Here is a 15,767-nt window from a genome sequence, read left to right on the forward strand (position 1 = left end):
AAACACATAAAGAGCCGACTCCATTTGTATTCGTTGCTATTATTCTCTAGTTCAGCTGTTGGGGGAGTGTGACGTGTCTGAATGTAGTTCTCAATCACCATCATCAGACCACGGGATACGACGGTTGTGAGGTGATTCCGCACATTCCGTTTTGCTTGTTTCGGATCAACTTCTGGTAACCTTTATCGCCCCACATGACTCCGAAACTATTCTTCATCAACCAGTACGGTTTCCGGGTTCCCTTATCGACGCCGTAGCCAACAACGACGACTGCGTGGTTGATATCATCCGAGCAAGAATCTGGATCGACAACTCCATTCCGGTAGCTTTCGGGAAAGGCAGTCTGATTGATTGCGATTGCTATCGGACCAACGCGGAATACGGCCTCCTTCAGCGCTCTTTCGTTCCAAGGTTCCACGTAGAAGTACGCGCTTTGATAGGCCCCTTTGTTCGACGCACTGTATTTACATGCTCCGTTATACGCGCGGTACGGATAGGACTCTTCGGTGTCGATGCCGCCGTTCTTGATGATGTACCCATAGGACTCCTCAAAATACCCTCTTGAGCAGCCGTTTTTCTTGCAGCAGTCGACGACGTTTTGGACGCTTAGACTTTTGAGCTCGTTCTTGTACTTGGCCCATTGACCTTCCAACGCTCCTACTGTTGCGAAAGCGTAGCAGCTCAAACAAGCACCTTGATACTTTACGGACGTCACTAGATTGAGTTTCCTGTTGTCGAATTCTTCGGGAATTTCGTCGAACTTTGGACTGTACATTGCCGAGATGGCGTTTATCGTTTCGTTCAACTCACCAACCGCTAAGACACAATTCTTGAAACGGCTCAACTCTTCGTCGGTCATGTCGCTGAAGTTGTTGAGTCCGAGCCAGTGGGAATGTCGGGCGAGATCCGCCTCGATGTTGTGGCTCATCACCATCTTCGCATTCTGCCTCAGCTTGCGCAATCTTTCGGAGTCTTTTGAAGCGCCGTATGATTTCGGATAGACATCTCTGTAAGCGTTCCAGACGTGTTCCAGATCAACGATGAACGAGGTTGAACACCTAGCTGCGATACACAAGATAAGCAGTTCGAACCAAATCATCGTCCTGAAAATTTCCAGCAGCATCAACTACGGCGATCGAACCTAAAAAGCTTTTGTGTTATGTTGCGAAATGCGGGCTGTAGCCGATAAAAAGGAATTCGTACGCCTGTTATGATTGTTCGTGGTTTTAACCTCTTTTGATCGGCTGATAACCAATCCACCGTTTTTATCTACATTTTTCGGTTTCCCAAACGTTCTGGTTGTGACAGTTCGTAAATTGTGAACATTTCACCTGCACCTAGGCTGACCATATTTCTTCTAGAGAAATACGTGAATTTATGATTCCAAATACAGGAAAATACGGGATATCGCCAATTATCGCCAAGAACGACGACAAATTTGAACAAAGTTGCCAAATATTGCTGAAATTACGGAAAATCGCATTGGTGGGAAACGAAGCATTACTGCAAATTGCAGTGGATTAAAATGGATTCCACGAAATAAAACGTTCACCAAGACAAATGCGGGAGATTAATGTTCTTATTTATAGTTTTTGATAATCATAATATAATGTATTAGTTGCCAAAAAGTCGGGACGGCCAAAAAAAGAGAGAAAACCGGGACTGTCCAGGGAAATACGGGACGTATGGTCACCCTACCTGTACCAAATGTGTTTTAGAATATTTGGTCGGATGTTGTATGTAAAAAATTCAATCTGAAGTTGCTCACTCAAAACCTAAAATCTCATTTATTTTCCCCTCGTCTTGGGACGTATAATTTACCATTTCGCCGACATTTACGGGATATCCTGCCAAACCCAATGCTTTGCATTTTGGCTTTTATTTCGGCAATGACGAGAAAGGAGATATTTTAAAGCATAAGTTCTTTATCGAACATTCCTTTCAATCCCCTCTAACGCGTCAGCTCAACTGGTAATGGCCGGAGCCATCTTTTGTTTACATTTTGTTGAAGAGGAAAAAATATACGGTATTTAAAAGCAATCTTTCCTCCTTCTCCTTGTCTAAAGGTAAGGCCATACTTGTATTAAGCTTGGCCCAATACGTTCCCAGGTTGGTCATGGGCGAGTGAGGTGGCCACTCCACCATTGACAATGATCGTCAAATATTGGAGGTTGAATGATATTGAACAAAGATTTCAGAAGCTGGCTGATGCGAACGTGAATTCTGAGGAGAGAGAGAGAGGTTCCTTTGCCTTTGTTTTGTTGGATATTTTTCCCGATTACATGGGAGCTAGCTGTCAATGATGAACTAGGAGAAAGGTTCCACCAAGGCATTCGAACTTTGGAGGAGGCAGGTTGGTGATATCAAGGCAGTCACGACCTTTCGATGATGAGTGATTGCTGTTGGTTTTTGCAGACAACACGCAGTCAGACAGGTCGCGCAGCACGACGGCATACTGGACACGAGGCAAATGAGGTGTCCCTGTGGCAATCGGTCCCACTCCTGCAGCAACGCAGTTTTCAGTTCGGGGATGGTTCTCGGAAGGGGATGGCGAGATGCAATTGCCCTCCCAAGAGCGTCCCAGGCATGTTCTATAGGGTTTAGGTTAGGAGATCTGGCTGGCCAATCCATACGCTGAATATCCCCACTTTCTAGATAATCATTGGCAAGGTGAGCCCGATGTGGACGCGCGTTGTCGTCCATGAACAGGAACCGAGGGCCAACTGCGCCCCTGAAAACTCGAACATCGGGCTCTAAGATCTCTCTATACCTCATAGCAGTCACACACCCTCTGCCAAACATATGGAGGGGTGTGCGGCCGTCCAACATGATGCCTGCCTAGACCATTCCACCATCATAGTGGTGTATTTCCCTGATGTGGGAGGGATGGTATCGGGTGTACCGGGCTCTCTCCAGATGAGTGTACGTCGAGAATCAGTGTCCAGGCGCTGAATCTCGACTCATCTGTGAACAGCACGGTGATCTACTGAAGTCTGGTCCAAGGCTAATGTTGTCTGCACCATGCTAAACATGCTCTCTTGTGTGCTGCAGTTAACGGGACGCAAACAGCGGGTCTTCTGGCATAAAGACCTCTGTCACGAAGCCTTCGAGCAACAGTAAACCGTGAAGCTCGAGTTCTAGTGGCAGCATGCAGCTCACGTGAGAGCCGTGATGCTGTAGCAGTCCTGTGGCACCGCGCCGAAAGTGCCAAATAACGATCCTCATTGGTCGTCGTGGCTCTTCGACGACCTTGTCCAGGTCTCCTCGACTTGGATCCAGTGTTCCGAAACTGTTTCCACAAATTGCAGAGGACCCTGAGCTCTGTAGCCACCTGCACTTGTGATTGCCCTGCCTCCAATCTACCGACGATTCTCCATCTAATTCCGTCATCCATACATTTGTGGAAATTCACTAACGTTAAGGAAAAAAATTGTTGACCAGTGTAATTATTGTAAAAACTATTTGGAGGTCATTTCAGTTCTAATAAAGGACAAAGAAAGACTAAATCGTTTCCCAAACAATTAGTCAGTGTAAATTGTTCAACAAGTTCCGTCGGAGATAGAAAGTTAACGCAGATATAAATAATAACAATATCCATTAAAGAAATATGTTTGTTATTTTAGTGCAAAAAATTCTGTTTCCACCATCAAACAAATACAAATACAAAAACAACGTCACAACAGGCAAAATGCCCAACGAGGTGGCCCATAACAAATATGGATGTCATATATCTGAAAGAAAATAAAACAGCAACCCAATTAAAACGACAGATGATTACACATAAACACGCACACATACGGGACCCCACGAAAAACTTCATTGAGATTTGGGTTTTCTCAATGATCAAATAATGTATTCAGCTGAGAAGATGCAAAACAAAAGCCCAGTTAGACTCTTACTGAACCCCTTTTTTTTCATGTGTGTTTGCGATGAACGTTCTCTGGACATGAGGAGGTAAGTTTGAAAAATTACAGTATATACATGCTATATATATATCCAGTAATCAGTTGTGTCTATAGATGGCGTATTGGTATAAGAAGTTAGTAATTATTCTAGGCACCATCGTAAATGAAACTTGCGAACCATAGCTTATTCCTCGTATTTAGCGGAAATAAAAAGATGGAAACTTTACCTAAATTTTTAGATGTACAGTCACAAACTCGGTTGTAACGTCATCTTAGCTATAACGTCAATAATTGGTGAAAAATGGAGGAAAATTGAGTCTGTAAAAACAGTATTAAATGCGGATAAACCATGTTATCCGCATTTAAAGCGGTGTTTTCCCAAACTTTCAAATTCGAATATATCGGAGAATATTGCACTTGGAAACGTGGAAATTTGTTTTTGGCATCAGGAGAGGCAGTGCAACAAATTAACAACATTCTAATTGGGTTTTGAGGCACACCGAAACTGTACAAAAAGTTATTTTTATTTTATATTTTAATATGTAACTATACAACCCTATAGGAAACATGAGTGATATATTTGAGCACTTGGTGTTATTTGAAAACTTTTCCTAATTGGAAGTTTGCCTCTAGGATCAACGGTTGGCCCGTAAAATGATGCTATACGTCCTGTTTGCTGTCTGCAGCCTGTATATACACTCATCTATCTCAGTCATTCTAAGAAGGAAACTAAGCATTACGGTGCGTATAAACTATAGAGGCAGGCGTACTCATCGTCTTTCATCTCTCATTACAAAACCAGTTTATAGTTCAAAGTGTCGTCAAGCAGTTAAAAAAAAAGCAGCGTAGGGAAAAGCGATTGACCACAGCGACAACACTGACGTCACACAATGACAGCGGATAAGTGAGCCTAGAGTTTCAAGGAGCCCTAGTATAAACAAGTTCTCAACTGATTACGAAACAATAATAAGCCTGCTCTTAACACGTTCATACAAGGGCGTACCCAGGATCTGAACTAGAGGGAGGCAACTCACCGATACTGAACTGATACATCTGTACTGTGGGCTAATTACTACACTTTAATTTCTCTTCTGGGGGCAGTACCTCTGCCCACCGCTGGGTACGCCCATGCGTTCATAAGCTATTTACATTAGAATGTCGTGAAAATATCTATTTTACTAGACGATTGGTAATAGCGATAATACTGACGTCACACTTTGCTCAAAGATGGCGGTAAGTCAGCTTTAGGTTTCAAAAACCCTAAGAATAAACAAGTTCTCTAACGATTACGAAACAATAATTAGCTTGCTATTAACAAGTTCACAGACTGTTAATAAAATATCCTTTAAAATAGTTGGACCCCTTTTACCATTCAGCGTAAATTTGGTAAATTTACACTGGTAAAAGGTAAAATTCAGCAAGCCTCAAGCGGTTACTAACAACGTACTAACAGCTTGGTTTTAACAGCTCAACAAAAATATCCTTCAAACTAGTTTAACGCCTTCTAAAAGTCTATGTTTATTGCGCAATCCTTCCAAATATGTACGAATCCAAGCGTTTCTCTTCCTTTGCGTACGTCTAATATTCAAATTGGATGTAAGAGCCTCAGTTGCTGTTGGAGGTCAAGCTCTAATTGCCGAGACAACCAGCCATTAAGCCTATACGCTAATGTTATGACTCAGCTCAATTGTCTTCGCAGAATTTATGTCATTAAAGTGACAAAGGATTTGTGCACTTCGGTTGAATCTTGGAAATGTATTGCGTCACTACGTAAATCAATTTAATGCACCGCAGAGTTGATAACCAAGATGAGGGCATATTTATTTCCGTTGAATGATATTAATGTGCATCAAGAGTGAATTTGATAAGACCATTCCATCGAATGGCTTATATTCGTTTTACTGAAAACTGACACCAAAAAAATATGTAATCAATGGAATATTTCGATCATTTTTGTTGCACCTTTGTCACTTTTTTTGCACACGGGGGGGGGGGGGGGCTAAATTTAACAGGGACATAAATCTCGCCGCTGCGTTGGTGCGCTATCCCAAATTTTTAATGAAGTTTTTGAAGAAAAAGGAAATTTTCGATGAAATCAACGGAAGTGTTTGATGAAAATGTCTATGGATTTTTTTCGATGAAATCACTGAAAGTTTTCTGATGAAAGCAATGGACATTTTTTGATGAAAGCAATGGAAATTTTTATGAAAGCAATGGAAATTTTTATGAAAGCAATGGACATTTTTATGAAAGCAATGGACATTTTTTGATGAAAGCAATGGACATTTTTTGATGAAAGCAATGGACATTTTTTGATGAAAGCAATGGAAATTTTTATGAAAGCAATGGAAATTTTTATGAAAGCAATGGACATTTTTTGATGAAAGCAATGGACATTTTTTGATGAAAGCAATGGACATTTTTTGATGAAAGCAATGGAAATTTTTATGAAAGCAATGGAAATTTTTATGAAAGCAATGGACATTTTTTGATGAAAGCAATGGACATTTTTTGATGAAAGCAATGGACATTTTTTGATGAAAGCAATGGAAATTTTTATGAAAGCAATGGAAATTTTTATGAAAGCAATGGACATTTTTTGATGAAAGCAATGGACATTTTTTGATGAAAGCAATGGAAATTTTTATGAAAGCAATGGAAATTTTTATGAAAGCAATGGACATTTTTTGATGAAAGCAATGGAAAATTTTATGAAAGCAATGGAAATTTTTATGAAAGCAATGGGAATTTCTATAAAACCAATGGAAATTTTTTGATGAAAGCAATGGAAGTTTTTTGATGAAAGCAATGGAAGTTTTTTGATGAAAGCAATGGAAGTTTTTTGATGAAAGCAATGGAAGTTTTTTGATGAAAGCAATGGAAGTTTTTTGATGAAAGCAATGGAAAATTTTATGAAAGCAATGGAAGTTTTTATGAAAGCAATGGGAATTTCTATGAAACCAATGGAAATTTTTTGATGAAAGCAATGGAAGTTTTTTGATGAAAGCAATGGAAGTTTTTTGATGAAAGCAATGGAAGTTTTTTGATGAAAGCAATGGAAGTTTTTTGATGAAAGCAATGGAAAATTTTATGAAAGCAATGGAAAATTTTATGAAAGCAATGGAAAATTTTATGAAAGCAATGGAAAATTTTATGAAAGCAATGGAAATTTTTTGATGAAAGCAATGGAAATTTTTTGATGAAAGCAATGGAAAATTTTATGAAAGCAATGGAAAATTTTATGAAAGCAATGGAAAATTTTATGAAAGCAATGGAAATTTTTTGATGAAAGCAATGGAAGTTTTTTGATGAAAGCAATGGAAGTTTTTTGATGAAAGCAATGGAAGTTTTTTGATGAAAGCAATGGAAGTTTTTTGATGAAAGCAATGGAAGTTTTTTGATGAAAGCAATGGAAAATTTTATGAAAGCAATGGAAATTTCTATGAAACCAATGGAAATTTCTATGAAACCAATGGAAATTTCTATGAAACCAATGGAAATTTTTTGATGAAAGCAATGGAAGTTTTTTGATGAAAGCAATGGAAGTTTTTTGATGAAAGCAATGGAAATTTTCATTGAAATGCATGAATGTTTCGAAGAAAACAAAGAAAACGTAAATCGGAGTCAAAAATCCAGTTGAACATAAATGCAGAAACGAAAACAATAGTATTCAAATGTGTGTAAAATCAGAGTTCGTAAAAACATGAGACGAAAAAAAAACATACCATGTCTGTGGCGTATCCTTTACCGAAAAACGTTCTATAATTCGCTTGAAAATGAGTTCGATAGTTATACGTAGTTTATATATATTTCAGCCGAAAAGGGACAAACGAGGAAAATACACGAAAAGGTCATTTCATAATAATTATGAATGATATATTTCCACACAATGGAGAACGGACGCATGAAGAATGATCGGGTAGACATTCCATTGGGTAATACAAACAAAGGAAAGTGTATCATGATACTTTATTTCTAACTTCCGCTATACAATTGCTGACTATTCGTTTTATTCATCGCACCTTGATTGTTTGGCGCGTTTCTATCTGTGAGGAGGAAATCGAATTAAAATAGCAATAAAAACACGTAAGCAATTTTTACTTTCATTCCCTTCTTTCCAATGTTTGTTGCGAAATAATCGTAACACACAAAATGAATCTACGGATGGGGAATCGGTCTTGTACACCCACGCTGAGTTGGCCTCTGGTTACGTCATGAAACGTCACGATGGGCGATTCCATTCATCTTCTTTCGGTAAAAAGGTCGCAGGCAAAAGGAGCAGGTTGGTATTTTCCGTTGGCGTCTTTTGCGCTATTTTAGCTAGTCCCCCCCGCCCTCTTGAAAAATGAACCCTCCCTGCACGCGTCAAGGTCAGAGGCCAATTCAGCGTATGGGTATACAATACAACTCACGGAATGAATTGATTATCAGTGACCGGTATTTCAGAACCATTTCGGGGCTTGTATCTCTCTCGCTGGAAATTTCGCCTCTGGAACATTTCGCCCTCGGAAAATTTCGTACTCGACATTTTGCCTGCCCTGAATGTATGACTGACTGTGTGAGTGACCAAGTGATTAGGTGAGTGACCATATTAGTGGGCCAAGTGAGAGTGAAATTGACTGTATGAGTGAGTGAGTTACCGTATAAATGACCGAGTGATTAGGTGAGTGATCATATGAGTAGGTGAGTGATCATATGAGTAGGTGAGTGATCATATGAGTAGGTGAGTGATCATATGAGTAGGTGAGTGATCATATGAGTGGGTGAGTGACCGTATTAGTGACCAAGTGAGTGTGAAATTGACTGTATGAGCGAGTGAGTGACCGTATAAATGATCGAGTGATTGAGTGACCGTTTGTGTGAGTGTGCAATTGACAGTATGAGTAAGTAACCGTGTCAATGACCAAGGGAGTGACCATATGAATGCTTAAGTGAGTGACTACAATTCTATGTACTGTTCCTCACAAAAAAAGTCTTCAAGATTCGATAACAACATTTCATTGAGAAAAATACGGTAAACTGGGATCCTAAATAATCCATAAAATACGGATCGCCGCCAATTGTCATCAAGCGTGCGTGCTTGCGCGTGTTACGGCATTAGTAAGAATTACGAATTCAAATAAGTACTGGTGAAGGAAAACGGGACAAATGTATAAATAAAATCAGAACAACGGAAATTATAGGTATGTCCCGTAATACGGGACACGAGTGCACTTACTCCGTTATTTACGCTATTTAGTTGTTCGCACACGCTATGGATAACACATAATATTATGCCACTGTAAATTTGCACTGTCGGGGGAGAAACTAGGGCACTATTATAATTTCATACTACAAATTAACTTATGAAGAGTATACAATTAAAAAATGAATGCATCTTAGTCTTTCTTTTCCATCAGTATTATTCAGTATCGGACCAGTCACTTCAAAAATCATTACTTTCTCTTTCGGGTAGATATAGCAGAAAATCGTGATTTTTGTTGTGAGAGTTTGTATCCTAAGTCCCTTCAGATTTACTGTTCAAAATATCATTCAGCAATGATAAAATTAGACTATTTTATTGTGATACATCCTTTTTCTAACAGTCGTTTCTACACACTGTGAATGAATCTTGGTTTCCTAGGAAGCTTTCAAAGCAGTATTGCTCTTAGAAACGCGGGAACTTATTTTTGCTGGCCTCAAGAGAGACAAGGGAACAACTTCCTCTAATTGTGTTTTTGAGGACAGGATGTCAATATCAGAAAAATAATATTTTTATTTTAATATCTATACAACTGCTTGCAAAAACGGGAATGACGTTATCTGAGTTTTACACGTTATTTGGATACTTTTCTTAATTGGAAATAAACCTCTGGGATGAACGGTTCGCGAGTAAAATGCGGTAAGTCGAGTTATGGGGAAACACCACTGTATATACTGTAGTCCAGATGGGCAAAACGCACAATCTTTTCAGTTTACGGGACGGATATGCTCATTTATTCATTCAAATCAAGCACAACTCAGGTCTATCGCAAGAGGCAATTTACTACCGATTGAGTTGGTGCTGAAAGTTGTGTATGCCTTATATGTATCGAACAATTTGTGTGCGCATCTAGTGTTGTGTGTGTGTTTGAAATTTTCAGTGCAATTTTCTGTTGTAGGCCTGTTGCGAGACTTTTTAACGGGGAGATCGGCTCGGATTCCCGGCCAGATATGCTATATAGTCAACCCTCGGTTTACGAAAATAATTCGTCCCTGAAGTCCGTTCGTAAACCGAAACAATTTTCCTATTTGAATCAATAAATTGATTTGTTGCTGGCGACCCGAAGACGCGTCTGGGAGAAATTTTTGCAGTAGCTCCTGTGCATAACATGAAACAAATGAAAATCATTGAAAAATAAGTTACTGAAAAAAACAATCACTGCCCAGCTGTCAAAAAATGAGAACGATGCTGGGCTATGTGTGGTTTCATTAATATCATCTGTAATCTCAGTATCAAAGCCCTCAAAATTTCCGCCCGCAACACAATCTGGCCCCAATATCCTCTAAGTCAAACTCATAGTTCTGTAAAACATTTTCTACGAAGGCTTTGTCAATGATAGAAAATGCAATGCATGATATACAATGAAAAGTAATAAAATAATATTTTGAAAAAGTCATTTAGGGTGTTCGTTTTGTGTCATTGGGAAAACATTTTTGAAAAAGTTCTTTGACGTAGAGCTTCTTTTAGAGTAATATTCACGCTCCCAAATACGACTCCTATTATCCACTCTATGATTCATGGATCCGCAAAACGTTTCAAACTATTTTCTTTGAGAGGAGAGTTAGTTAAAGAATTTGATTTCATCTAAGTTTGATATGATTTGCTGATCCATGGATCATAGAGTGAATAATAGGAGTTGTATTTGAGAGCGTGAAATAAAATTCTTTCAACTAACTTTCCTCTCAAATAAAAGAAAAAAATAGCCACTTGATCACAGACGTCTGAAATATACTTCTCTGGCTATTCAGTCCTTTTTGTGGATACGTAAACTAAGAGAAGTTCGTAAACTGAATCATTTTTCGTTGTTCGTAAACCGAATTGTTCTCAAACCGAGCCGTTCGCAAACCGAGGGTTGACTCTATTTCTGTTACTTGCGGGCCAGATACTTATAGATGAAGAGTGATCATATGTCCCGTATTTTACGAGGTTACTTGATCCGTATTTTACGAGATATTCCCGTGAGTTTGGCTGTCCCAAATTTTTCATAAAATGTCTCATTTTACACCTGCATTGGAAAAAAAACATTTGAAAACTTGCATTTCCGTCAAGGGTAGAAAGAACTGCAGCAATTAACTCTTCGAAACTTTTCCTTGAATCTGTGGCGAAAAATGTACCACCTGTTTGATTTTTCATCATGAAAGTGATGAAATCCCCCCAACCAGAGCACAATTTGCAAAAAATTATTTCTTACGATAATATGATTGAAATATGCTACGTCACATGCAAATAACATCGTAACCTTCCTATAAAATTTCCATTGTTTTATGTTCATCATTACGTGAGAGACATCCATTTTTTCAGCGCTTTTTCTTTAATGCTGCTTCCTGCCAGTATATTTCTACCGTTTCATTCAAGCAACGGAGGCGTGAAAGGTCAGCAATGACGAAAGCGGTGATCCCCTGGGCCTTGATTTCGTTAGGCATTTTATTCCAAGCAACCGTCAGCGGACCGAGCGGTTCGTGCTACAAACTCCTCGACGGGGAACAAATGACTTGCCTTACCAAAGATACCAACCCGAATCGCTGGTACGGGGCGGTAACGACGTACGATGACCAGCGTCGATTTAATGCCAGGAACGGATTCGACGTCGGTCCAAGTGAGTGTAAAGTATGCGCATTCCCCTAAATTGTTTTTCTTAGAAAATCTCAACTCTCTTCTACTCGTTTTGATGAAATTCATATTATGTGAGAAAATAGATTAACCGTACCGTATTTCGCAGATTGTAAGCCAGTGTATCTTAACCTGCTAATCCGTCATACGACCAGATATCCGGATACAGTTCAAATCCAAGCACTACGAAAGGACTTGCCTCGTCTACAGAAGTTGATACTTCACGCAGATGAAGGGCGGAAGAGTGAGTGCTAATAGAATTGTATGTAACTGTGTAATTGTAATGGAAGCATTCCGTTTCACATCTGCTTATAATATTGTTTATTGTTGCTTGTCTACTTGATGCGTTGCACTACACGCACGTACTATCCAGATACCAACACAAAAGCAATCACAAGTAAATTGTTCAAAATAATTCCTTTTGGTTCACTCGCAATGTTGAAACATCTTCATGCCAGACGCCGAATAAACACATTCCTTTACTGCATTCAAACGCATCGAAACACCTATGTGAGAAATGTCCTGAAAAACCCGTTTTTCCAAGCTCACAGCTGCAGAAATTTTTGTAAGGTGTCACATAAACTGTCATTCACTTTTACTTGGCACTCGAGGTCAGAACATCTTTATACCGGATGTCGCAATAACACCCATTTAAGATGGCTTTTTTCTCAGCCTAAGATATCAATGAAACATTTTATTTCCTGGATATTATGCTGAGGTGAACTCGGAAAGAAAAGTAATTTTGTCTCCGCAGGGACTTGCCCGGTATGCAAGAGGACCTGGGTTCGTGTCCCGAAGGAGACAAGATGACTTTTCTTTCCGAGTTCACCTCAGCATAATATCCAGAAAATAAAATGTTTACTTAACACCCATTTTACTAGGCACTAGAGCGTCTCAAAGCATCTTTATACTAGATGTCGCATAAGCATCTATTTTATTAGGCAACTCAGTGTCAAATATCTTCACCCCTAGATGTCGCATAACCATCCATTTTACACAAGAGACTTGGATTCTTAATACCTTTATAACAGCACTGATATCACATAAATATTTATTTTACTAGACACCTAGCGTCAAAGCATCTTTATACAAGATGTCGCATAAGCATCCATTTTACAAGGCACCCAGACTCAAAGCATCTTTAAACTATAGATGTCGCTAGTGTTAATATCTTTATACATTGACACATCATAAACATTCATTTTGCTAGACACTTAGCGATGAGATGTCGCAAACCATTAATTTTACAAGGTACTAAGCGTCAAAACATCTTTATACTAGTCATGAGCATCAAACATCTTTATACAAAATGGTGCATGAACATTCATTTTACAAGACACTTAGCGTCAAAGTATCTCTATACTAGATGTCGCATGAACGTCCATTTTACAAGGAACTCAGCGTCAAAGCATCTTTGTACTAGATGTCACATAAGTATCCATTTTATAAGACACTCAGCACCAAAGCATCTTTATACTAGATGTTGCTAGTGTCAAAGCATCTTTATACATGATACCACATAAACATTCATTTTACTGAACACTTAACGATGAGATATCACGTAATCATTCATTTTACCAGGTACCAAACCATCAAAACATCTTTATACAAAAATGGTACATAAACATTCATTTTTCAAGACACTTAGCGTCAAAGCATCTCTATACTAGATGTCGCATAAGCGTCCATTTTACCGGGCACAAATATCGTCAAAATATCTATATACCATACGTCGCACAAACATCCATATTACTAGACGCTCAGCGTCACACATAAATAATCTGTATCTGCTGATCTACAGTTATGTACTGCAGTGTAATTGATATACTGTACACAATTTTCTCTACCTTCATTTTAAAAACAAGTTCCCAAATTTTGGACTCATATAACCCTTAACTTCGTATATTTCAAGCATCACTGTGTCCAGAAGACATTCATAGACTGAAAAATTTTTCGACGCATTACCTGAATGACAGTTTCTCCCGGTTAGCCGCCGAAGATGGAAAGAGAGATGCTCAGAAACTAGGTAATGATTGGAATTTGGATCTAGATTTGGATAAATTACAATTATAAAAGCTGTGTGAGATTAATTTATCCGACATCTTTTCTCGAAGGTGCACAGTTCAAGCAAAAATTTCCCGAGATCTTCGATCAACCGTATGATGCGTCAAAGTTCCATTTTAATTACTCTGGTCAAGAAAGGACGATGAAGACGGCCGAATATTTCGCCAGAGGAATCTTCGGAGACAAAAGTAAGTCAGGACATAATTGATGATGTATGTTGTCGGGCAGCTCCTGTTGATATTCCGAATTTCAATCTTTCTAAGTACAGGAATACGAAATCAATTAATATCCTCAAGTCGTGATGGAATATGCACCCGGTGGCCAAAAAATTAGGAACACCCTGCTACTCACCATTAATATTGTGAGGGACCGCCTCTGGCTTTGATGTGACAGCAGATACTATTCTAGGCATGGAGGACTCTACAAGTTGCTGAAACCGTTGAGGAGGAATTGTCCGTGCTAACGAAATGGCAGCTCTCAATTGCCTCAGATTAGAAGGTGGTGTTTTAGAGCTCTCAACAGACCTTTCAACTTCATCCCACAAATGCTCAATTGGGTTGAGATCGGATGAGTAGGTAGTACAGAAATACGAAATCAATTAATATCCTCAAGTCGTGTTTTAATATATTGTCACTCTAACGTAGCGTTGCTCAACCTAAGGTCCGCGGACCAGAGGTAGTCCGTAGGCAGACTTGATGTGATTATTCATCCGTTGTAATTGATATTCGTAATATCCGTATGAGTTTAAATAAAATCGTATCTTTGTACAGTGATGTAGCAGTAGTAGGTACGGCCTCCAAAAATGGCTCGGCGATCCATGATGTTCTTAAGTCAGCCACCTCGTTGGGCAATTTGCCTGTTGTGGCGTTGTATTTGTAAGAGTATAAATTTGTAAAAAACGCTGTGGTGTGTATTCACGCCTTCAGTAAATATTGCAAATTAAAATATGCATTATTGAAAAAAAACGGCACAAATGTGTAAGAAAAACCGGAACAAAACGAAAATTACGGGAATGTCCCGTAATACGGGGGTACAAGTGGTCCGTCAAATTGTTGCAGACATTTTGCTGGACCTTGTTTTCAGAAATACTGGCCGATTTTCTTTTAGAAAGCAAATTTAATTTTGCTCTATCAAATAACAAAGTCTGAAACATATATACAGTAAAACCTCGCCACAACGACATTCGATATAACGATAAACCTCTCTACAACGATATTTTCAAATTTCAAATCTTGTTTGGAATTGCCTTTAGTCTAGTGATAAACACTTCTCGATACAGCGATATCCTTTGTACTACGATAAACCTTTCTATAACGATATTTCGGAACCTCTACGATATACTAGTATGTTATATTTAGATCAAAATCACCTTCAATACATTTTTAAATTCTTCACCAGTTTTTGTTCTTCGAGGGTGTTTGATAGCGTTGGTATTTTGTACTGTCCACTCTCGGAAAATGTTAATGTAGTTGCAGTGCAGCTGTGCTTACTGTGTAGTACACACAGTTGCTATGCAGCAAACAACATTACAGGGTGTAAAAAAAACTACAGGGTATATAAATGAGTGCGCTAACCAATACACCAGAGACACTTTTCAATTCTTCAATTCCTTATCACACGCATTAGTAGCGTGAAGCTAGCACTTCCTAGAGACAGAAGGCCTCTGCAGTCTGCTTGTGACGTCAGTAAGTAGTCCATTTTCCCTCAGAATATTGAGGGGAAAAAATTCCCTGCTCGTGCCACTACCATCGTTGTGCGGGGAAAAAAAATGATCGGGCTCAAAATTGGCGATTTCTATGCCTCGCAATCACTATGCGGTATTTATGAGCCAATCAGGATGATTCTACGCCAAAATAAGAAACGAAATACACTGCTGGCCACCGTAAATGCAACACCCTGAAGGAAGCATGCAAATAATATGAAATTTACAACATGCATTAGCGGAG

General features: G+C 39.0%; 1 protein-coding gene and 1 pseudogene across 4 annotated transcripts in view; one reads left to right on the forward strand and one right to left on the reverse strand.

Moving 5' to 3' along the window:
- Positions 1–103: 103 nt before the first annotated feature.
- LOC149063657 (cathepsin S pseudogene) lies at positions 104–1,099 on the reverse strand (annotated as a pseudogene).
- A 2,756-nt stretch (positions 1,100–3,855) lies between these two features.
- LOC149063658 (multiple inositol polyphosphate phosphatase 1-like) overlaps positions 3,856–15,767 on the forward strand; it is a 62,671-nt gene continuing 50,759 nt past the window's right edge. For 2 of the 4 annotated variants that reach the window (XM_089255906.1, XM_089255899.1), the window contains exons 1-5: positions 3,876–3,954; positions 11,449–11,743; positions 11,867–12,001; positions 13,670–13,783; positions 13,872–14,009. In XM_089255906.1, coding sequence (XP_089112032.1) covers positions 11,527–11,743; positions 11,867–12,001; positions 13,670–13,783; positions 13,872–14,009 — 604 coding nt within the window. In that variant the 5' untranslated portion in view covers positions 3,876–3,954; positions 11,449–11,526. Of the gene's footprint in view, positions 3,955–7,720; positions 7,992–11,448; positions 11,744–11,866; positions 12,002–13,669; positions 13,784–13,871; positions 14,010–15,767 lie in introns of all 4 variants that reach the window. The other 2 variants (XM_089255900.1, XM_089255903.1) reach the window with 2 other exon arrangements.

The sequence above is a fragment of the Pholcus phalangioides genome, unplaced genomic scaffold, assembly GCF_987345545.1.
Source record: "Pholcus phalangioides strain wild (caught in Gottingen) unplaced genomic scaffold, Ppha-v1.0 ptg000172l_1, whole genome shotgun sequence".
Lineage (NCBI taxonomy): Eukaryota > Metazoa > Arthropoda > Arachnida > Araneae > Pholcidae > Pholcus > Pholcus phalangioides.